The 24285-nt window shown below is 45.2% G+C and overlaps 1 protein-coding gene across 4 annotated transcripts in view; it reads right to left on the bottom strand.

Moving 5' to 3' along the window:
• Nucleotides 1-24285, bottom strand: part of CGNL1 (cingulin like 1) — a 163758-nt gene that overhangs the window by 30885 nt on the left and 108588 nt on the right. For all 4 annotated transcript variants that reach the window (XM_072738628.1, XM_072738627.1, XM_072738630.1 and 1 more), the window contains exons 9-10: nt 2418-2624; nt 1085-1189 (exon numbers count right to left, since the gene is read on the bottom strand). In XM_072738628.1, the coding sequence (XP_072594729.1) occupies nt 1085-1189; nt 2418-2624 (312 nt within the window). The remainder of the gene's footprint in view (nt 1-1084; nt 1190-2417; nt 2625-24285) is intronic.

Below are 24285 nucleotides of genomic sequence, written 5' to 3'. Positions count from 1 at the left end.
CCAGCTCCTAACACCTTTCCTACGCGCCTTCCTCATCCAGTGGTCCTCATGGAAATGAGTCAACAGTCTCCTCTTCGACAACTGCTCAAAATCATTGGCTTTTGCCTCCTCAGAAACTGCCTGCCAGTGCCTGGTGCTGATTCTGTAAAGCTCGAGAGCAGATGGAAGGAAGGACATACCTGGATCACACCCAGGTCGCTGTGCAAAGTCATTTTAGACTTTTGCACTTCGGTGCATACTTTTTTTTTTTTTTTTTTAAGAATGTACTTCCTACAATCTTTCGAACCTTCAAATGGGAAAACCTAATTTTCTAAGAATCTACTGATTTCGAATACAGATAGCTATCTAGTTTCAAAAAAACCCTAACTTCCTCCTGCTTTTAATAGCCGTCCTTTGGGACAGCACTCTGCAGAGGATATTTGCCCAGAGGAGAAAGGAAATTGGCTTCTGCCAGAGAGCGGACTCCACACTGCCTCGGGGACCGATCCTGCCGGCCTTCTCACACAATTCATATTTTATCTTTGGAAAGCTGTCAAGCTCTTTAATATCCTACACCAGGATTTCTCAAAGTCGGCACCACTGGCATTCGGGGCTAGATAATTCATTGCTGTGGGGGCTGTCCTATGCTTTGTGGCACGTTTAGCAGCATGCCTGGTTTCTGTCCACTAGATGCCAGGAGCTCGTCCCCAGTTTTAACAGCCAAAAATGTCACCAGGGGGATCCCTGGGTGGCGCAGCGGTTTGGCGCCTGCCTTTGGCCCAGGGCGCGATCCTGGAGACCCGGGATCGAGTCTCGCGTCGGGCTCCCGGTGCGTGGAGCCTGCTTCTCCCTCTGCCTATGTCTCTGCCTCTCTCTCTCTCTGTGTGACTATCATAAATTAAAAAAATAAAAATAAATAAATGTCACGAGACACTGCCAGATGTCCCCCAGTTGAGAACCACTGGTCTAGATAGAGGGTCTGAAGTCTGGTGTGGTTATTACTACGAAGAAACTACCTGGAAGGCGTGGCAATCTGTACATGTCTCTCCAATCTTGCTCCTCAGCCTTCCTTTACGAGAAATAAAGACAACAGTTCTGCATTTACCTGCACGTCTTCCAGCTCACCCTCCAGGGTCCTTCTGACTGATGTGGCTTCTCTTTCTTCCTTTCTTGCATTCACAAGGGCCTCCTCTAATTGCCGGTTTTCTCTCTATGATGAAACACAGGGTCAGAGTGCACACAGACGTGTGTTGTGCCTAGAAAGCTAAGCTGACTCGGTGGCATGAAAGGAAGGCAGGAGACACCCAAGGACAGAGCCAGCAGTGGCTCTGGTCACCACATGACCACCCCAGGTGGCATATGGCAGTATGTTCTTAGACATCTGTGCCTGTCTGCCGGTTCCATATTTAGCCAGATGTGAACATGAGAAGCACCCAGGGTGACAGAAAACACATATCCAGCCGCCCCTCTGGAGCTTTGGAAAGAGCAGTTAGTTATCTCATGGACCCAGGCACACAGAGTTTTGAAAAGGCTTCCAGGTAATTCTGATAAATGACCATTTTTGGAACCCCTATTGGAATAGACCCCCACCTTTACATTTCTTTTTTCCCATCTCTTACTGTCAGTGGCAGCTCACACGGCCACAGGAATACATGTCTCTTGCTAACGGCCTCCTGCTTCTAGGGATCGGGCGAACCAAATATCAGTTAAAACTGGTGTGGCTTCAAAACCAATCAAGTAGGGGCACCTGGGTCACTCAGTGGTTGACCGTCTGCCTTTGGCTCACGCCCACATCAGGCTCCTCACAGGGAGCCTGCTTCTCCCTCTGCCTGTGTCTCTGCCTCTCTCTGTGTGTCTCTCATGAATAAATAAATAAAATCTTTTTTAAAAAATCATCAATTATGTGTTAAAAAAAGGAAAAATAGTCACGAGTGAGGACAGGTCTGCTGGTAAGATTACAATGGCCTTTTCAGGCATGTAGAAGCCTCTGCCTATGTCACAAGGTTCAGTGTCCCTGACGTCTAGGGGAGCAGGGAAGCCTGTGTTTCCCACCTGACTTCACCATCTCCCATTTATACCATCATAGAGGAACGACAGCAATGGCTTGCAGAGAGGATATATTAACCACTGCCTCCACCTTTTTTTTTTTTAAGATTTTATTTAATTATTCATGAGAGACACGGGGGGTGAGGCAGAGACACAGGCAGAGGGAGAAGCAGGGTCCATGCAGGGAGCCTGACTCAGGACTCGATCCCAGGTCTCCAGGATCCTGGAGAAGGCGGTGCTAACTAAACCACTGAGCCACCCGGGCTGCCCAGCCTCCACCTTTCCTACTAAATTGTGATAGCAAATCCCCCTTCCACTCCCAAAATCACGGACACAGGAAAAAAGAAAGATCTGCTGCTGCCAGACCAGGCTTGAGGCCCAGTGAGCCTTACCTCGCATTTTGTGAGCCTTTCCTTTGCCTTGACCTCATCATCCTTCATGTCAGCAATCTGCCTCTGCAGCCGAGCGACGCTCTGCTCCAGCTCTTCGATGCTTTCCCGCAGCTTCTCATTCTCCTCCTGCAGAGCCTTCACGTGCATTTCAGCCCCTAGCTGGCTCTGCTCTGAAGTGTTGCTCCGACTGGCCAGGACCTCGACATTCTGTTAAAAACATGGAATGGGTGAACATGAGCACTGCTGTCAAGGGGCCGTCCCAGCTTCAGGCATGGCTGATAGTTATTAAAAACCCGTGATGTGCCAGGCACCGTGCTAAGCCAGGGATCGACATGCTATAGCCTGGAGGCCAAGTCCAGCACGCCACCTGTTATTAAAAAAAAAAAAAAAAAGTGTGACTGGAGCATCGCCATGCCCACCGGGAAGCGCACTGTCTGTGGCAGCTTTCACGGTACAACAGCAGTGAGGAGTCCAGACACCTGCAAGGGAAGGCCCCTGGTGCTGCAAAGCCTAGAATATTTACTATCTAGCTCTTTACAAAAAAATGTTGTCAACCGTTGCCTATATTAAGTCTTTGACAAGGGATTTCAAGTTTTTAACAACTCTAGGAGGTGGGTACGATTCTTATCACTGTTTTAAAGACAAAGAAACTAAGACTCGGGTAGATAGAAAACTAGTCCAAAAAAAAAAAGAAAGAAAGAAAACTAGTCCAAGTTCACTTAGGAGGAAGCACATTCGGGCAGACTGACTCCAGAACCTGTTCTTGTAACCACTGCCTTCTGCCGAATTCACATCCCTGACCCCTTGCCATGTGCAGGGCCCTTTAACAGGAGTTCTGGATGAAGGACAGTTTCTGTTTATAGACTTTTTTTTAAATATCCAATACAAAATGGAAATTAAAATCCACTTAAATTTTGATACAGTTCCTAGTGCAAGCTCTAGGCGCTATCTTCTGAAAATGAGCTCCGTGCTGCACAAAAATCCTAACAGAAAGGCATGGTGACAATTACAGTGTGGTTATTGTTAATTCCAGATGTCGCATGGGCTTTTTTTTTTTTTTTTGGCTCAGCAATGTGAAGTGATAATAAGTAGCCTTGTCCAGAATTCCACTTCTCCCAGAAGATCTCTCGCCTTCCATTTCTCCACTACTACAAAGATGCCAATGTCAGCGAATTGAATGCTCATGAAACAGCAGTGCAGATGCCTGCAAGGAAAGGAAGGTCCACGGAGGGCAAGCTTTGACTTCGAGGGTTATGTCACGGCCCCCTTGGGAGAACTATCTGCCCAAATTGCCTGCTTGCGTAGCCTTACGGAAAGATCTTCAAATCTTTCAATACAGTACAATAAGCTGTATTATCCTGAACTTAGCCAATTAGAAAGTTTCAGCAACCAGAGCATCTTTTCAAACCCAAATGTTTAATTCTATACATCTGGGAACATCCATCACAGCCATGCTACTGGGTCAGAATGCAGTTAACTAGCAATGTTAAGGAGAAAACTAAAGTGCCCAACAGCTAGGACTTCTCAGGATCACTTGGGTATCCTCTCCTACCAAAGCCAGCAAGATGAACAAGGAGAAGTAAGTGTGGTTGAAAGCCTGAGAAAGGACCCAAAGAATCCAATAACTGCTCAGACCAGGGAAAGAAAAAGAAAAGTCTAGATTGCCCATTCTTGCCCTAAATTTCCCATTAAAACCTAAGACTACAAAGCTATAGTTATAAGACAGTGTGGCACTGCCATAAGGATACACATACAATTCACTGGGATAGAATTGACAACCCCAAGCAAACCCAACATTTTACAGTCAACTTATTTTTAACAAGGGCAAAGATACAATGAAAATAGGTAAACTGGACTTCAGCAAAATTAAAAACTTTTGTGCTGCCAATGATACCATCAACAAAGTGAAATGACAACCCACAGAATTAGAGAAAATGGTTAAAAATCATATATTTGATAGAGGATCCATATCTAGAATATATAAAGAATTTTTCAACTCAATAATAAAAGACAACTCAATTAAAAAATGGGCAAAAAAGGGTGCTCAGCTGGCTCAGTCACATAAGTGTCCAATTCTTGATTTTGGCTCAGGTCATGATCTCAAGGTTTGTGAGAATGAGCCCTACATGGGCTCCATGCTGGGCATGGAATCTTCCTAAGATTCTCTCTCTCCCTCTGCCCCCACCCACCGGCCCAACTTTCACATGCATTTTCTCTCTCCAAGAAAAAAAGGAGCAAAGGATCTGAGTAGACCTCCTTCCAAAGAAGATCTACAAAAGTCCTAGAAGTACATAAAAAGATGCTCAACATCATTAGTTTACCAAGGGGAATGCAAATCAAAACCATAACGAGGTGCCACTTCACACTTACTAGGATGACCATATAACCAGGAAGATAATAGCAACGGTTGGGGAAGATGTAAAGTCAGAACCCTTACATGTTGGTGGTGGGAATGTGACACAGTGCACCCGCTTTGGAAAATAGCTTGGCAGTTCCTCAAAATGTTTTTTTTTTTTTTTCTCAAAATGTTAAACAGAGTTATATGACCCAGCAATTCCACTCTTAAGTGTATACCTAAGGGAGTTATCTAGGTAAGTTTGTGGGGCCAAATGAGTTGAGGACTCTATTCTTCTGCCATCTTGCCCCTCCTTCCAATATACACCTGAGGGAAATGAACACATGTGGCCACACAAAAACTTGTACAAAATATCACAGCAGCATTATTCCTGATAGCCAAAGGGCAGGAACAACCCAACTGCCCATCCACTGATGAATGGGCAACCAAAAGGCGGTAGATCCATTCAATGAATTATTTCACTCTAAAATGGAATGAGGTACTAACCCATGCTACAACATGGATGAACCTTGCAAACATTATGCTAAGGGTAAGAAGCCAGTCCCAAACATCCACATGTTGACTTTTTTAAGATTTTATTTATTTATTCATGAAAGACACAGAAAGAGAGAGGCAGAAACCTAGACAGAGGGAGAAGCAGGCTCCAGGCAGGGAGCCTGATGTGGGACTTGATCCCGAAACCACGGGATCACGCCCTGAGCCAGGGGCAGGTGCTCAACTGCTGAGCCACCCAGGCATCCCACATGTTGACATTTAGATGAAATGTCTAGACCAGGCAAATCTATAGAGATAGAAAGTGGATCAGTGGTTGCATGGGGCTAATGGTAATGAAAATGTTCTAAAATTGATAGCAGTGATGGTTGCACAAGTCTAGGAACATACTAAAAAATCACTGGATTGGGCACTTTGAACAGAACTGTAGGTCACAAATTATGTCTCCATACAGCCAACTGAAAGAAGAGAAACAGAAGATAAAGGAAATCAGGACACGGAGTTGGGATGGAGAGGAGATGAGGTGTTGACCTCAGTGGCCTGAGGTTCGTCAAGGCACCAGAGAGAGGAAGAGCAGGCTCCAAGATATCTGCCCACATGTTCTTGTAAAGTGAAGAACACACACATGTGGTCAGTGCTCTTTTGTTCACCCAGGAATCTCAGGGAGAACAAGGCCACCGAAAACCAGATCTGGTTTAACTTGAATTCAGGCCTAACTGGCCCCCTGGCATGCTAGATAAAGGGCCTCGCACTGTGTTTTGATGTCTAGGACTTGGTATACTCTCCGTTTGCAAGCTGTGGACACATATCCTGAATCCTGAGGGATGACACGCCAGAAGGACTGGCCGGGCAAGTGAATGGCTCAGTTTATAGCTGGCAGGGCTCGGCTCCAGTGCTAGCTTTCAGTAACACAGGCTGAGCATGACTCGAGGGAGCTCGCATGGGTAGAGACTCTGAGTCTTATTTTGACTAGCTGTTGTTTTTCTCTGTGTCTTCATAGGGTGATAGACCACATTATGTTTACCAATAAATGGACCTTAACCCTCTGTTGGTAAACTTTTCCAGAACCCTCTCCCTGTCCCTGCCTGCCCCCCCCCACCCAGTCCCCTATTTTATATCAAGTCCATAGGACAAACTTCCTTTTCCCGAAACCATAGCTAATTCTCTGAATATCCCTTTGTCGAAGGCAAGTCCTACATGACTTCCCAGCGAAGAAAAAAAAAACTGGTCTCGAGGACCTTCAAGAGCACCCCCTTCCAACTCTGAACTTTGACCTAAGCATCATCTTTTCCAAATGCTTACGTTTGTATCTCAGGAAATGTGGCAATGGACCGCAGGACTCTACTGGGACCTGAGTTGGTAAGGACCGACTCAGAGATCACTGGAGACAAGTACTACTAACCTCGATGAAGTTGCTGGGACTATGTTTCTGTGTTTTGTTTTTTTTTTATCTTAAGTCCTCTCATAACAAGATTGCAGAGCCTGCTACATCATAAATAAAATTAAGGAGCACACAATCTCTAAAGATTCATTTATCCATATCACCACTGTAATATTTATTTTTAAAGGAACTGTATGGATTTGCTTAATATTTTAACTACTATTCATTCATGCAAGCAGTTACAAATAGTCAACAAAAACCAACCCTAGCTCCTCTGCCACTCCAAAAGGTTCGAAACACCTTCCAGTCATCACCACAGGGGCAAAAGTAGCAGATGTGCTATGTTCTATTGTTTTTCAAGACTGGACCATCCCTTAAAATTGCACTATCATTTCTTCACCTCTCAGGCAGCCCAAGTCAGAAGGCAGGTGGGTAGCATAAGGCAAAAGGTTCTGCTCCTGCCACTGGTGGGGTGGAGTGGGTGGCTAGAAACTTGTATGAGGTCCTGGGAGGCAATTTGGTAGTATCAACCAAAATTATAATCTACATTCCCTGTGATCCCATACCTTCTCTTCTCGCACTTATCCTACATGTGTGCAAAATGCCATATAAATAAAATTATTAGGGACAACTGGGTGGCTCAGCGGTTAAGCATCTGCCTTCAGCTCAGGGCGTGATCCTAGAGTTCCGGGATCAAGTCCCACATCAGGCTCCCTGCATGGAGCCTGCTTCTCCCTCTGCCTGTGTGTCTCTGCCTCTCTCTTCCTGTGTCTCTCATGAATAAATAAATAAAATCTTTAAAAAAAAGATTATTAATTGCAGCATTAAAATAGCAAAAGATTGGGGTGAACTAAATGCATCTGACAGGGCCCTTGTTAAACAAATTATATCAGGTCAATGATAACCTGTGCAGCCAAAAAAAAAAAAAAAATTAAAGGAAAAAGAGTGAGGAAAATGCAAGGGACAGAATGGTACACACAGAAGGGAGGTCTGTATAAAAGGCAGGCAATGGGAGATAAATATGTAATTACCCGGCTACACAAGAAACAGGTAAAACATGCTGGCTCTGAGGAAGGGAAGCAGGGTCACGGAAAAAAGGAGAGAAACATATCCATTGCAAACCTTCTTGTAACTCTTGAACTATGGAAATTCAAGAGATATTACATTTTTTAAAACAAAATAGACATTTTCTTTGAAAAGACTATCAATGCCCACAGGCACTTGGAGGACAGCCACCTCCCCAGCTCAGTTCTCACCTCCTCCAGCCTCTTGAAACCCTTCCCTAGCACATTCGCAGATACTTCTGGGCCATGAAAGATAGCAGAGCCAGAGCCCCAGGAGCAGCTGTACAAACAGAGCAAAGCGCCAACGAGATCTCCCACGCGGGTTTACATAGTTAAGAAATTCCTTTTCACCACATATAGCTGGGAGGGTGGAAAAGACCCAGATGGCCCAGGACTTGCACTTATGTGAACAGGTCTCCAAAATTTCCACCCAGCAACCTGAAGGCAGAGAAGTCCAACGTAGGCTGATGAGAGAGCTCCAAGGGGCTGCACAAAATTAAGCGCCTTTCAAGGTTTTGGGTTTTTTCAACAAAATTGCTTGTACAGTTTGCATTCGACACAATATTTTTCATTCTACTTCATGTCTCTTTATATTAAGATACTGTACCCTTGGTATTCTGGAAGACGGACCACTTCTCCCCTGCAGCTGTGCCAAGGCCTCTCCTCCTCACCTATCCAGTACACACACGCCCATCTCAACTTGAGCAATGCAGACATAAATCATGTCAAGAGTGGAATTCTCTGTTTTAACTCTAAAAGACATATCTCACAGCATAGAGGAAGGAGCAGAAGGCTCTACGGTCAGTCAGCCAGATCAGACTCGAATCCAGGCTATATCTGTTTCCAGCATCTTTTGCTGGAAAGCATCTTTCGGCTTCAGAGAGCCTTCCTTCCTTCACTTGGAAAAGGTGGATGAAGTTACCTACCTGGTATACTTTGTCAATATCTGGGCAAGAGTCCTCACCTCTGATATGACTGCCAAGCCAAGGAAACCCACATATGTTTCCCAAAGGGCAGGACTTTGCACAGTTCACTTGCTGTAGCTCTAAATCCTCAAACTTGGCTTCACACCACAACCTGCACATTTTGGGCAGCCAAATATCAAACCTATATTTCCCCAAAGAGAGACCTGAGATCTTCTAATGGTCTTTCCAGGACAACTGTGCTGCACAAATTAGATGACCCCCTTCTCATTCCAAGGGCAAATCAGATTTCCTGGTTGGCTAATTCATTAGAAATTTAGCCTCATTTCCCAATTGAGGATGGTCTGCTAAACCGACGTTAACTAAGAAAATTTTTCCAAAACAAACAGCATGTTTCAATGTGCTAAACTGCTAAATTTCCACTACTTGTAAAATAGTTGACTTTTAACCATATGCTCCAATTACTATTTAAAAGGAGAGGAGAGGATATAAGATTGTATCACCAAAAAAAAAAAAAAAAAAAAAAAGAGGCAAAAATTCCAGTCTTTGTAAGGTACCACCATTCATTGCTAATAATGACCCGCTTTTCATGAGTTAATGTCTACATTTAGAAATGCTCACATTCTCCCCTGGGGCCAGAGGAAACTTTTAACCATGACAAGCACAAAATCCTGAAAACAGTGGAAGAAAAAGCCATGCCTGAGTGTTTTTTTTTCTGATCTAAAGGCACTGATGCACTCCTTGCAGGAGCACAGACACCTTGGGTTCACTCCTGGTGGGTAACAAGTGGCCTCGGGAGGAGGCCCTCCTGGCTTGCCCGAGTGCAGACCCTACACGTGGACACATCGGACTTTACTAATTAACAAGGCATCTACCACAGCCAGCTTTTGTTTCTTTTCTGTCTCCCTGTTTTGCTGAATGAGTGAAAACAGCTGAGGCGTGGAGGCCGGGAGTCCAGGGAATGGAATGTTGGTCTGTCGGTTCCACATCCCTGGCCGCCCCCACACTCCTATCTGTTGAGGCTGCAGGATCTCAGCTGATGGGCACCCAAAGTGTCCCTTAGGTCAGGCCATCTGCTGGGGGGTTAACTGCTTTTTCACCATCACAGCGGTGGACGTCCACTTTGGCCTCCACAGTGAAGGACCTAGGTGACAAATAACAGGATTCTCGCACTTGACTGAGCATAGGGTTCACCTGGGGATCCCGTTAAAGGCTCACCCTAACTCAGGAAGCCTGGAGCATGGACTGGACGCTGCTTTTTTTTTTTTTTTACGACTTTATTTATTCATGAGAGACAGAGAGAGAGAGAGAGGCAGAGACACAGGCAGAGGGACAAGCAGGCTCCCTGCAAGGCGCCTGATGCAGAACTCGATCCCAGGACCCTGGGATCACATGCGGAGCCGAAGGCAGATACTCAGCCACTGAGCTACCCAGGCAGACTGCATTTCTAACAAGCTCCCGATTAATGCCAATGATGCTGGCCTGTGGGTCTCACTTTGAGTGGTGAGGTCTAGACAGAGGAGAGGCTGTTGTGACCTCAGGACCTTCCTGTAAAGGCTCAGAGCTCTGGCCCCAACTGTTCAAGTCCTTCAGGCTTCCTGGTCTGACTCCAGAGCCTGGCGTTGGGTGTCAGGTGGCTTGGACGCTACTGCAGGCTTTGCAGCCAGCCCACACTGTGACCCATGCAAACCTCTGGCCCCTCTGAGCTCAGGTCACACCATTAAAGAAGTGTAATAGGTAACATTACCTCTGAATAAGTCAGGAAAAAAAAAAAAAAAGACAAGATACAAAAGCTTGAAAAAGCTGACATGCTGGCACTAATGTGGAGTGATGCGGTTTCCCTTCCTCCTTTTTGACTCTGCCTACTTACCATTTTTGGTCAGACAGGGATTGAGCCATTGAAAAAGATCATTTTTTAAACCCCTGCTCTAAAAGCTACATCAGAATTTCCAAAAATTCTGTCACTACATTTCCCAAATACCAACACCATTCCTTCCCAACATATCTGCAGTTCAGAACTGAATCAGTTACATACTTGGACTTCTCAATGAGCTCCATTTGTTTGTGTTTTGGGCACGGGAGCAGGGCACGAGTGAGATGGGAATCCACGTGACAAAGAGAATGGCAAAGAAGTCAAGGGTGCTCATACCAAAACCCCAAATATTTTCAAGCAAGAGTTGATTCCAACGCCAAGAACAGTGGTTAGAAGATGTGGATTCTGGACCAGACTTGGCTAATAATTCACTGTGTGAGGACTGCAGGCCAGGCATTTAACTTTGCTGCCTTCAGTTTGCTCCTCTGCTCACGAACTGGTCTAATTCCAGTGTCCCTGCCAGTTCTCAGAGTCTGGAATTCTAGAATGAACTTGGAAGAAATTGGAGCAGTATCAGTCATGGAGTTCAAGAATTCCAGAGGTTTCTACTCTTTCAGCATCATGCTTACATTTCATTTTCAAACACTGCCCATTAATCTCAGATCCTTTTTATTGGTGTCCCTACCCCCGGCATCTAAAGGATGTGAGAACTCATCTCCAAAGGCAGGCAACCTCTGGCCACCAAGCAGAACAAAGTGTTGCTAAATTGCGGTAATTTACCAAGTTTAAATGTATTAGGCTTAAAGAAGATGTTGTTTACAACCTGTTTTCTCACTGTCCTGGCGGTAGACTTCCTGCTTATTACCAAATCACCTGAAAGATACTCTCTTCTCAACATATTCAATTACCCAGTGTTGCCAAGGTAACTTGTGATTACATAGGTTAGAAACATCACTGGTATTCTTCACCACATTTTTGTGAAATAAGTCAATATAATTCTCTTTGAATAGGTAAGAAACAGCAAGATTTGCTTTCAGGGTGGCCTGTCATTCAGACATAGGTCCTAGACAAAAGTTATGCTAATAGAATACCTCACATTTGCTCACGGAATGCATTCGATGTAGGTTCTCATTCAAGCCACACAACAAATCTATAGATCCCCAAGATGGGGTTAAGTCACCTATGATAAAAGTACTCTGCACCTAAATTGGTCAGGTGATTTTCCCAAAAAGCTACAAGCTCAACAGCGCAGGCTTTGACATACGGTATGATTCCGTTGATATGAAATGTCCAGAACAGGCAAATCCATAGAGAAAGAGTAGACTCGTGGTTGCCAAGGGACCAGGGAAGGGGAGAATTTGGATGTAAGGGGCTTGCTCCATTTGGGGGTGATGGACGTGTTTTGGACTTGGAAAGTAGCGACGGCTGCTCAACCTTGTGAGTACATAAACACCATGAATTGCACATTTTAAAAGAGCGATAGTGGTGCATTTTATGTTAGGTGACTGATACCTTAATAAAAACAAGAGTTAGGGCCTTGGCATCAGCTGACCTGATCCAGGCCCTCTTGTTCACCACTAAGCCTTGGGTTTCCTGTTGCAATCATGAAGCAGGACATTGTGCCCAGCACACAGCAATGCTCTGGGTACATGGTAAGAACTCAATGAATGACAGCTACGTATGTATTAAAGTCAGGTAGCCAAAAGTCACACAGCCAGGAGTCCTATCTACCTCCGATTCCCTGTCTCTGATCTCTGCTACTTGTTTCTAGGTTCTTCTGAGTAGGGCAGCAACTTCAGTCAGCCAGAGAAAGATACAGGAAGGTCCACAGCTGGCAACTTGGGTGGAGGGGGTGTGTGTGTGGCTATGTCCACACACTCACCCTGACTTAAAAGGGGTAAAAAAAAAAAAAAAAAAAAAAAAAAAGAATACGCAATTATATCACGGAAACAGTTTCATGCGCTTCTCTAAAACAGCCTTAGGTTACAGACTTTTAATTATGCTTTTGCCTTTTTTCTTGTTTCACACAACTCTACGAAATTCTTACAAAACTTTCCCCAGTGTCCTTGGATCCTCTCAGTTTTCAGGAGATAAAAAGAGCCTCACATCCTATTTATGAGACACCACTTCCCTCGCCTCAAGGGCCACAGTCTAAGCTAATCTTGTAACCAGCACGTAGAAGTTTTTGTTTATAGAATCCAACATCCTCCCGTGGTGTGGCTGACCCTTCAAGGAGCTGCCCGCTGGCTTGAAGAGACTCCACCCAGCCAGTGCCATGCATCTAGAGTTCTGCGTCACCAGGAAAGCATCAGGGGGTAGGGACAGGAAAAAAGCAGGGCTTAGAAACCCAGTTACTTTGTCACCAATGGACCAGACAGCTTTACAAATGGTTAAAATCAGCTCGCTATCAGCACACACAAGCCTAACAGGTTGTACAGGATTTTTGAAGAGAGAAAAACAAGCAGGTTCTCCAGAGCATTGCCTACTGGGGAGTTGTGGGGGACTCCTCCAAGATAAACCAAAGGCTCCATCTAGAACCCAATAGGTCCTAAGTGAGTTCACAGTTCTATACTGTTCCCTTCCCAGAAATCTTGTTACTGTGAAAGCTGAGCCTTCAACTTTCCTATTTTGCCACTATATTATTTCTATAAATACTGAGGATTAACCTCAAATTGTAGAAATCATGCCACTTAAAAATATTAAATACAAAATCTTAGACCCAGAACTCTCACCCCAATGACCAATCCCATTAGCACCTCTCTGCACCCCCAAACTAGACCAAATTTCCATGCGGAAAATCACCACATTTCCCCTTTGTCCTTCACTTCTGCAGCTGCAGGCCTGAAGCTAAAAGGGGCTGGAGAAGCAAAAGCAGGGCTGATATCATGGTTGAGAGGCACGAGGCTGGACCAGAACTCTCCTCAAGCTTTGAGGCTGGTTCCCACAATAGCCTGGATTAAGACATACAACAAGGATGACCTTTACGTATTTCCTCCTTCAAAGATGTCCAGAGCTCCTGTAAAGCCCACACAGAGTCTCTGACCCCTTCCTGCAGGCCAGCTGCTGGGGTCGGCAGCCAGCTCTGACAAGCAGAGGGAGCAGGGCCAGAAAGAGGAATTTCCTAATCCAGGGAGGGTCACCTGCCCACTCGGAGGTTTGGCTCAAGTACTAACTTCTCTGAATCACAGTTTGGTTTTCTTAAAAGCAGGAGTGGTGTTACGGATCCATTCACTGCATGGATCAAGGCACATGAAAAATAATGGTGCCAAGTGTCAAAATACTAGTCACTGTATAAATAGCAGTGTCCAGGGGCGCGTTAGTATGTACCACCCAGAAGTTACAGCACATAAAGCACAGATTTCCTTCTAGACAGAGGCTGGAAGGAGGCGTCATGACTTGCTAGCCTCCTTCCCCTTGGACCAATGGTTTCTGAGCCTTGGCTGCTGGCACGATTCTTACTGAGTCTCTCCGTTTCTGACTAAAGAGAGAACAAAATGTCACCTTTCCTGTCAGAAGAGCTGGGAGAGACCGAAGGGGTTGGGATAGAGTAACCCAGTCTAAACAAAGACCTGTCCCAGGAATGCTTGAAGGCCAGGTCCCACTGGGTTTTTTTTTTTTTAAGGCCATTTAGGGGAGCACCTGGGTGGCTCAGTGGTTGAGCATCTGCCTTTGGTTCAGATCACGATCCCGGGATCCTGGGATCAGGCCCTGCATCAGGCTCCCCGCAGGCCCCTCTGCCTGTGTCTCTGCTTCTATGTGTCTCTCATGAATTAAATTTAAAAAAAAAATTTTTTTTAAAGGCCATTTGGGCACCTACCATGGAAGCCCCTATAAATCATGGTGGTCATTAATGCTGTTCACCAAATATGTCAGTCTTGCTCACTTCCAGGCACATGCAGGACTGTGCTGTGCTTGCTTGCCTCCTGAAGACCAGTGTGGTCCTATCACTAGCTCTGGCCAATGAAATATGAGTGCAAGTAGCACGCGTCACATCCAGGTCCAAGCACTAAGAGCCACTAAGTGATTCACATATGCCCTCCCATGGCTGCAGCAATCTTGGACCCAGGTCCCCCAGTAACTCTGAAGCTAAAAGGGGCTGCAGCAATCTTGGACCCAGGTCCCCCAGTAACTCTGACTGGCAAAGCAACCTCCACCCAGACACTGCCATGACCCACAGGAGAAGACTATCTCTTGCTCACATTACAAGTAGATAAGCTACTGAGATGTTGTTATTGTGACATAACCTAGCCTATCACATCATGGAGAGCCCTACTACTTCCAGGTTCAGCCCACCCATCTCTAGTCCCCTGAGAACAAAACTGAATCCATCATAAGCTTCATCCCAAAGAGCCAGAGGGGCTGTGACAAAGAAAGAGCATGGGCTTCCAGGGTCAGGCAGACTTGGGTTCAAATCTTGATTCAGCCACCTACTAACCATGGAAATCTGAGCCAGTCAATTACCCTTAACTGAGATGCAATGTTTTTAACTTTGAAATGGCCATTATATTGCCCACCACACGTGGTGGAGATTAAAGCTAATGAATGTAAAATATGGAGCATGTGGCCAGGCGTGCAGTGTGCACTGAAGAAACACAGCGAATGTAGTGACCTACACACCATTATCTTCACACCCTACTTTGACTCATTTACCAGCTGTGGAACTGGAGCCTCTGCTTTTTGCTCTGCAAAATGGGAAAGTTGTGCTGTGCCCATTCTCAAGGTGGCCACAAGGGCTCCGTGTGAGTGTGTCTGTGGAGCAGACAGCAGGATGCCTGCCTGTGGCAGCTGCTCAGAAAGTGAGAATACCCCACCTTGCTCCAGACCCCATACTTTATTTATCCAGCCTATGCTGGGTGAGTCCTAGTGCACCAAAGGCCAGGGAGGCTGCATCCCCCTGCATATGGAAGGCTCAGTCCTTGATTGGCCTTCTGCCCTGAACTCCCAATTGCTCTCCAGACCCCATTTGGTCAGAAGCCTCCTCCTCCATCCCCGGCCAACTCACCAGTTGCCATTTACTCTACCACAGTACTTTTTCTGTTAGGGACTCTGATCTTGGGGACTCCACACACCAATCTGACCCCTGAGATTCTCCTCCCAGCCCAGGTGACCCGTGAATTTGAAAAGCCCCCTTGAATATTATCCACAAAGACCCGGTCCCTTTCTGAGGCTACTTCTGCCTCAGAACCTGGGGAGGTTCCTCACCAGGGCTCCTAGTGATCTACTACTAAGGATTCGGAGAGCGAGCCTGGCAGGCCCTCCCAGCCTGTCTTTAACACTTACTGAGCTCTAGCGAGGCTCTGAGGATAACTGGCCTCACAACCAGGAAAATCTGCCATTTGCCACCAAAGCCCTGGCCGAACATTATGAGGTGTGGGTCCATAGACAGCGACTTAATGAAATGCTATCATGGGTCCTGACAAATCCCAAAAGCTCACAGAGCTTGGAGAGTGATCTGTGTGGAAGGAATGCTGGAGGCAGAACGGAGCCAGCAGCCCAGTCCCAGGGCAGCCCCTCACCTGCATTTCGACCTGAGGCGAGGCATAAACCTCTTTGAGCTTCCTTTCCACAGCCACCGAATGTCCAAGGACAAGGGAATCCAGTTAAGGATTTAAGCACGCACTACTGATTGTCTACACTCCATAACTATACAAGTTATAATGGGCCCAGTGCCATTCTTAAAGAGTTTAAAGTCTCACAAATGAGTTAAACATGTTCACAACTGAAATATAAGTCACGGCCTGAAGAGAGGGTCGTGAGCACGGCGGTCTCAAGGCCTCCAAGACCGTGTCCGTCTCTGTGATTAAGAATATGGCGCCTGCAGGGCAGATAAAGGTTACTTCCTCTCCCTGGCCCACCAAAGTTTCCATTTCTCCAGATAAGTTAAAACAGGCTTGGATATTATTCATCCATTCATATCTAACTCATAAAGTGATACAATGTCAGCACTGTTTGAGATACCAAATTTCTTTGGTTCAAAGCCCAACCTGAATTTCCAATATCCCCATCTCTCCCTGCCCCTGCCATATCTCTGGCGGATAAGCAACCATCAGTCAGTCTCTGCTTCCAGGGGTTGGAAACACACCGCCTGTCACAACAGGCCCTTCCGCTTTCTGACAGCTCTCAACCATGGCAACATTTTTATGCTGAGCTTGATATCTGTGTTCCAACAACATCACTGGGACCAACCAAGGAGGATACTGTCCTTCCTCCAAATGACAGCCATTCCAGCACCTGAAGCCCCCATCTCTCCCTCGCACCACCAGATCCTGTCCTTTCTTCTTCAGGCTCAACTTTCAAAGGTTTGCCCTCACCCACTGGGGAGCGATATCAGATATTCTTTCAAGTATGGGGCCCCAGACCAAAACAATGCTCCCTGAAGAGTCTGGCCTGCCGTCACCCTGATTACCAACTACCCCAGGCTCGGGAGACAAAGCCTGCCAGTAAATAAAACGGCCAGATCTCTCACAGATACATGCGTGCCCAGAGGCCAAAGACGAAACTGGCGGTTGCTCAAGTCCACAAGCCAAAGAAAGCTTCAGCCACCTGGAACCATACAGAAACCCATTAGACCCTGCTCAGGAGCTCCCTGTGAGCCACACTGCGAGGACCAAGGGTGACAGTCAGGGTGTCACTGCTGGGATTCCGCTCCTGCTCCCGTCCCTTCTTTGACTCTTAGACCCTTTCCACTTCCCCCACCCCTTTGGCTCCCCAGTATTTCTGATAGCCCTGGAGCTCACACTCTCACCCCAACACCATTCTCTTTGCTTGTAAGTTTCCTAGAGGGAAAAAAAGACTCTTTTTTCCTTAGCCTCCTTTCCCTCCCATACTTCTTGCTCTCTATGGCCAAAATCCTTCACCCCATCCCATTCCAGGGCTAGGTCTGGGGGACTGGACCAGAGGCCCAATGCCCTTCTGGCTGCAAGTGAGCTGCAGGTTGCATCCCACAGGGCAAGGCTCTGGGCCAGGCAGGCATAACAGCATCTCCTGAGCGCAGCATCACTCTACGCAGGCACTGTGCCATTCCACAGGCATCATGCCTCCTGAGAGAGACTATCAAGTCCTCTGCTTAGAAGCAAGGAAACGGAAATGCTGTTAAGAAGTCAAGTAACCTGCTTATGGTTTCAAGGCCTGTAAACAGAAGAGCCAGGATTATAGTCCTAGGCAATCTGATTTGAAAGCCCAACAAATCGAAAACTCAACCGCGAGCCCTTGGCTGGCAAGGCCTGCATCTCCCATCTGGGCCCAGCCCAGTGCAGGACACACACTGCACTCAAATTCAAGTTCAGTGACTCAACTGGCTCTCTGTGTTTTCCAGTGTCTAGGTATATGTGTATCTAATGATAGTCACCAAACACACACATTGCCCCAGTGCACATTTATTTTATATTATTTTTTATCTTTAACATGCACTACCTCCTCTGTCCAGAGATACATCCACTTTTGTTATCTGACCTGAGAACCTAACCCCAATTTATAACAATGTTGCCATGAGAAAATCCTTTCAACTTCCAAACACCCTGCATAAAAATAAATTTTTGGCACCTTTCTTTCCTAAATTGAGTCCCCAATTAGCAGACTCCTTCATTAGGGTGCTGTTTACCTTTGCATTGCTAAGAGCTCTGTCCTGCCTGAAGCCTGCTTCACTTCACTGCATCTCTGCCTGGGGAAAAAGATGCCTGAATTTCAAAGGAATGTGTGAATTGGATACTCCTCACAGTTTTTACAAAGGCCCCATTCTCAATCCAAATTTTTTCACAAAACTGTAAATTCTGAGAGGCACAGCATCTTACTTAACCTGATAAATGATTATCCTAATTCCTGAATTTTAAATGGATTTAACAGATATAATGCTAAGAGAATTAAGTCCGAGAAAAGACATCACATGATTCCACTCTATGTGGAATTTAAGAACCAAAACAAAGAAAAAAAGAAACAAACAAAAATTCTTAACTATAGAGAACAAACTGACGGTTACCTAAGGAGAGGGGTGTAATGGAAGGAAGGTGATAGGGATTAAGGAAGGTACTTATGATGAGCACCAGGTATTCTATGGAATTGCTGAATCACTGTTATTTTATATCTGAAACCAATATGACACTATCTATGAATTATACCAGAATATAAACAAATTTTTTAAAGAAAAATATGAAAAAAAAATAAAGAAAAAATATGAATTTCCAGTTCCTTGAGATGGCTGAAAGTTTTAGCTTAGAAAGGGCCTGACATCTTTTAGCCACTCATTTTCCAAATGAGCAAATCAGGACCTGGAGAGGTTAAGTGACAAGTTTAAAGTCCCATCGTGGAATTTCCGCCGTGGCAGGAACTTGATGGACTCAGTATTATCTATGAACCTTGGTAGTACCTCTCCTGCCCCTTGACAAGGCCAAGGTGAACACACACCTTCTCCTCCAGAACTGCCTGGGAACCCAAGCACTCTAAGAGAGTCTTGTGCCTATCTGGCCTTAGAAAAACACAGAAAAGACTCTCTCTTTTGGCCTCCCACCACCAGAGATTGTCACCAAGGAGAAAGGGTATAAAGAAACACATCCTTCCATTTCCTTCTCACCAGAAAGATACATTTCCCCATCGCTCCCCTCACCTACCCAAGGCCAGGCTCTCACCTCCTTGCATCTAGAAAACTAGGATGAGCAAGTGTTATGAAAAAGAAAGTACAATACAGTATATTCCATAGTGGAGACATAAGCCAAGAGCTATGGGAGAGGAAGTATGGGAGCCTTAACTCTACCTGGTAAGGGGGCGGGGTAAAGCTGCAGAGTGCTCGGTGCCAAGCAGAGAAGGGAAAAGAAAGGCTGTGCGTGCCAAGGCATGGAAGCCAGCAAAGGCTGGCTGCTTTCTGCTTGGTTCTGCTCTACATCTGCAATCCTCAAGGGAAAGGAGACGGTCTTTACGCTATCTTCTCTAGCACAGTGTACTGGGGGGCACAACATGTCTGCTAATGTGAGAAGCAAACCCCTCCCTATAGGTCAGCAGTGCTGAATTCCATAAGGGGAGCCTCAGGGCCGCCCTCCCCCATGTGTGCACGTGTGCTGGCCCATGTCTTTGCTGCTCGGCACACACACTCAGCTCACCATGGCCCTGAGATTAAAGCCTTGATTTGCAGATTCTAAAAGGCTGGCCCTGATGCCTAGCCCATCCTGATCCCTCTGCTACCATGGAACTGCTCCATTTCTGGAAAATGCAGGCCTCTCTTTAATCCCCCTCTATGGCTGGCCACTGTCCTCAATAATATTCCTATTGATGCAGAATAAGAAGCCGAGATTAAAAGAGGTCAGGTCACACATGACCTTTTTCTGTGGGCTTTTACTTCACTGTTTCCAAGTTTCAGCATGCATGGATGTGTCTTTATGCTACTCCTTATCTATGACACGGAGACACACGCCAGACACCTCTCCTAAAGTTTGTTTTAACCAAGAGGAATCCCATAAGGAACCACTCCCATCCCTCCACTCCCCAGCCCCCAATCTAACCAGGCCTGTTCTTTGTTCCACAAAAACAAACAGCTAGTTCCGCCTGCCAGGGCAGATGAGGTGCACGAACACACAGGAGCAAACAAAGAGGCCCTCTTGCCCAAGACTTTCCTTCCTGTTGGGCTGATGTGGTCACCGGTGCCCTTTGTTTGAAGTCACCAGATGTGCCAGGCACCCACAGAGACCTGCAGCAGCTGGGAATATCACTCTCTGACCTTTTATTTCCACTGCCACCTTTATGGGATCCAACCAAACAGCATGTGGGGCTGGGGTATCTGCTGCTCTGCTCTGAACACTGGTATGCTGGTCACAAAGAAAGTGCAGCCAGCTCCCCTGCAGGCAGTCCTTAGGCCCAGGCCTCCCCCTCTCCTTTTTTTCCTGGCCTACAGGCATCCACCTGTCCCATCTGCAGTGCACAAGGACCATGCTGCCAATGGTCTGATGTCACCCTCACCATAGTTCTATGGCTCTGTTGGTGTCCCCATTCTACTGATGAGAAAACACAGCACAGACTAGTCAAGTGACATGTTCCGAATCATACACGGCCAGAGTTCAAGTCAGGTCTCCCTGGGACTAATAGGGCCCAGGCCATCAATCTCTTTCTTGAGCACCTTGGTAATTCCTTTACAAGAGGGACTTGTTAGGGAGTGGAAGACTATACTAAACCCAAACATTGGTTCGAGAACAACTCTCAGTCGGTTCAGTGAACAATTCTGTTGATAATCAGAACGATTTTCTTGGAAACAGTCACATTTTGGTTTTAAGACCCTACAAAGGAGAAAATAGGCGGTTTGGGTTTTGTCTTTCTCTTCTTTTTATGTATCTGTTGACTTTGTGAGCACATCCAATTGCACTTTAAATCAACCCTGTGAATATTTTCCCCAAAAACACACATTTCCTCCTCTTGTCTTTCACCCATTTATCTTATCTCTGCTCCCCAGAGCTCATGAGGCTCCACTCCATGGTCACTCCTGGTTATCAGTTTTGCTTTTACAAGCAACATTTATCTGGATTGCAAAGACATTCTTGGCCTTCCAGAAATATGCTTTCATTTTTCTTGTCAATTAGTCACTTTATATGCTTCCAAAGTTATGCTTTCATATGAAAAGAGATGTCTTCCGACCCCCTCACCCTTCACATGGCATTAACCAAAGCTTCAGCAGAACTGAGACATTAAGAGTTTATACTCAATTCAGTCTAGATCAGGAAAAATTATACTGCTCGTCATCCAAGTCACATTAAACACTTCCCAAGATGATATGCACTAGCTTAACTCTTTTGTGGGGCTTATAAGCACCTCCCCCAAAACTATTCATCAATGCTATAACATGCAGAACCTGAGAATAGTAGGGTGGCTACAATTTTGTATTTTCTCTGACAGACCCACAGCTCCGAAGGCTGATGTTCACCATAATCTTCTCCTTCTCTCCTTGGTGGCACTCCTAGGTCAAAAGGGCAAAGTAAAGCTGTTTTTTGAGTCATCAAGGGATAAACCAGAAATTCAGGTTTTACAATAAGTTTGGATTTAAAGAAAACAGGAGGTAATTGGCATGAGGAATTCTTGACATGGAAGGGAGGCCTTTTATTAAGACAGGTCAAAACATCCTCAAGGTATGAGAACTGGCTGAGGTTTCAGAGTCACTGGCTTTTACAACCCATGAAGAACTAGTAATGAGACCAACACAAGGCAAGCCGAATGGTTAATGAACTGATGGACTAAGCAAAAAAGAATACTAATGATATAATGCAAATGAGCTGCTGACAAGCAAGCTAGTTCAGTGGCTTCACAGGAAAAAATTCCTATAGAAACTACAGGAAAAGTCCATGGTTTCATGACCCACAGGGTATCACGAAGCTACATGAACTGATCCTTTAACCTGATCCTTTAACCATCTTTGCCCTGGAAAGATGCAAAGAAAAATAAGACCCTGTCCTCAAAGAGTTTCGAGGTGATGACAACCATCTTCAGAGCTCTTGTGATACAACAAATGGATGATAAATCCTTAAGAAAAGAGCAAAGAGAAAGCTACTGCATCCAGAGAAGAAGAGCTACCTTCTGGCTTTACAATCAGTATGATATGAGAAGCACATGGAGATATTTAGAGGGATGGCAAATGTGCCAGTGTCTGAGCTCATGCCTAGACACTCAAGTTTCCAGGGAACACCCTTGGCCAAAATCTGTTGGATGGGATACCAGCTGAATGTTGCACACCATCCCAAGTGGCTGGGGTTCAGGAATGAACAGAGAAACACACAAGCCAGTTGTTCTGGGATGGAAAATCTAAATACACACTAGTTTGCAATTAGTGTAAAATAAAGAATCAGGACAATTTAGCCCAAAACAGAAAGAACAAAGTTCATAGGATTGGGGCCTTTCCCAAAATAAAATCCATCCATCTAATGCTTCATAATTTTTTATTTCTATTTTTAATGGCCTAATCATATAGGAGTAGTTTATTAGAAGCTGCTCACAAGTGAGGGGTGTTAAATGCTGAATCCAGGCACAGAGGAGGAAAAAAGGACCAGAGACAGGACAGGAGCCAAGGCAAGCGCTTTCACACCCTGGATTAAACAGAACCACAGCAGGAACCTAGAGATGAGGAGAGAGAAGAAAAAGAATGCTTTGTATTTCCATCATAAATAAAGCTTTTTGGCCTTCGGTCTGGAACACAGATCCTTCTCACTTACACACTATCCAGTTACAAATACTCCTATGATGGCTACACCTTTAAAACAATAAGTCACTAGAAGAGCCTATAAATGTAAAATGTTTAAATGGCAAGAGCACAAGCATATAAAAACGATAGTCTTTGGAGCCTTCCTTGATTTGCAAAATTTAAGTGATTTTCAGGTAGATAGCGCCAATCAGTGTTTCTTATCTTACGTCCCTAAGTGACTACTGTTTATCTTACTCTTCTGAGTACTGGGGGTTATGATAGTGGCCAATGACTTCATGTCTCTCCCCCACATATTTAGGAGAGAAGTCGGGATTTCTTGGAGTTGGAGACCATGTCTCTCTTATCTCTTCAATCACAGTGCCTAGATCAATATCATATAAACAACTGGAGCTCAATAGATATTTGCTATTTGCTGAATACCCCTGAGTGGTATTCAATGTCACTGAATCCAGTAAATGGTATTTTGGAGGATTCTGAACTTTGAAAGCATGCTGACTTATTGCACGTGAGGATATCTGTGTTCCCAGCAGGATTGACGCAGTGGGGCTTACAGCCATCCAAAAGGCCTCCTGAGCCTTCGATCCTCCATTCTCTGCTTAAACCCTAAAAATGATGGGAAAGGAAACAAATATCATTTTATCTCTTTTTAGCTTAATCAAGTTCATTTTTAATCCTTTGTTTCTGCCTGTTGAGATCATGTTGAGTCTTGAATCTGTCATCTAGTAGTTGGGCTCTCTCTGCCGACTCTGGGTCTTCGGGTCATGGAAAACGAGTTCACGGAATAGGGCCAAGAATCCCGTCATCTCTCACTGGAAAACTCCTTCCAAGTCCCTCTGCAACCCCAATCTCTTTGCCCACTAAGAAGCACATGACTTCAGTGAGTCTGGATGACTTTCAGGGATTACCTCTTTCTTCAGCTCTTACTTTAATATTTTCCAAAGAAGGACAAGAGGATCAATGCGATTGACCTTCATTTGTCTTGATTCATTCCTGATATCAACCAGACCTTTTTTTTTTCTTGTCTTGATTCATTTTTCTTGTCTTGATTTTCTTGTCTTGATTCATTCCTGATATCAAACCAGACCTCAGAATCATAAATACTCATGCCCACATTTGCCTCCACCATGGCAGAGGGACTGATGTGCTACTCTAATTTTCAATATGAAAGTAAAATTTCAAAATAAAAATGCTCATACCCAAAGGGCTATTCAGGGCTCCAGAGCAATGACTTACTTCTCTGTCAGTTATATGTGAGCCTAAAGCAAGTACAGAAAACAGCAGGCATGTCTACATCTCAGCATCTACCTTCTCTCTCTGTTCAGAGTCCCCAGACTTCCAGGCTGGGAAAGACACTTGGGTGTAATTTTCAAAACTGTATGTCAAGAGAAGTTTTACTTACCCCTGAGGAAGTGCCCCCCACACACATACACCTTATGGACAGCAAAAATGATAAGATTGATCACACTTCTTTTTTCACTCTGACCACCAGGAATCTCAGGGCCACCTTTCTTTCTAATTCACCTCAGGATCTTTGGACTACATGGTTGGGCTCTATTTTGTCCCCACAACCCCCAGTATTAATTCTATTAGAATTTATATTTTCCAGAATTTTTTATTTTATTACACATGCTTTTGTGAGTACTGTCAAATTCAGCTCACAAAAACTATCAGGA

Source organism: Vulpes vulpes, chromosome 15, assembly GCF_048418805.1.
Source record: "Vulpes vulpes isolate BD-2025 chromosome 15, VulVul3, whole genome shotgun sequence".
Classification (NCBI taxonomy): domain Eukaryota; kingdom Metazoa; phylum Chordata; class Mammalia; order Carnivora; family Canidae; genus Vulpes; species Vulpes vulpes.
Note: the sequence above shows the minus strand (reverse complement) of the source record. Positions and strands in the feature narration are given on the sequence as shown.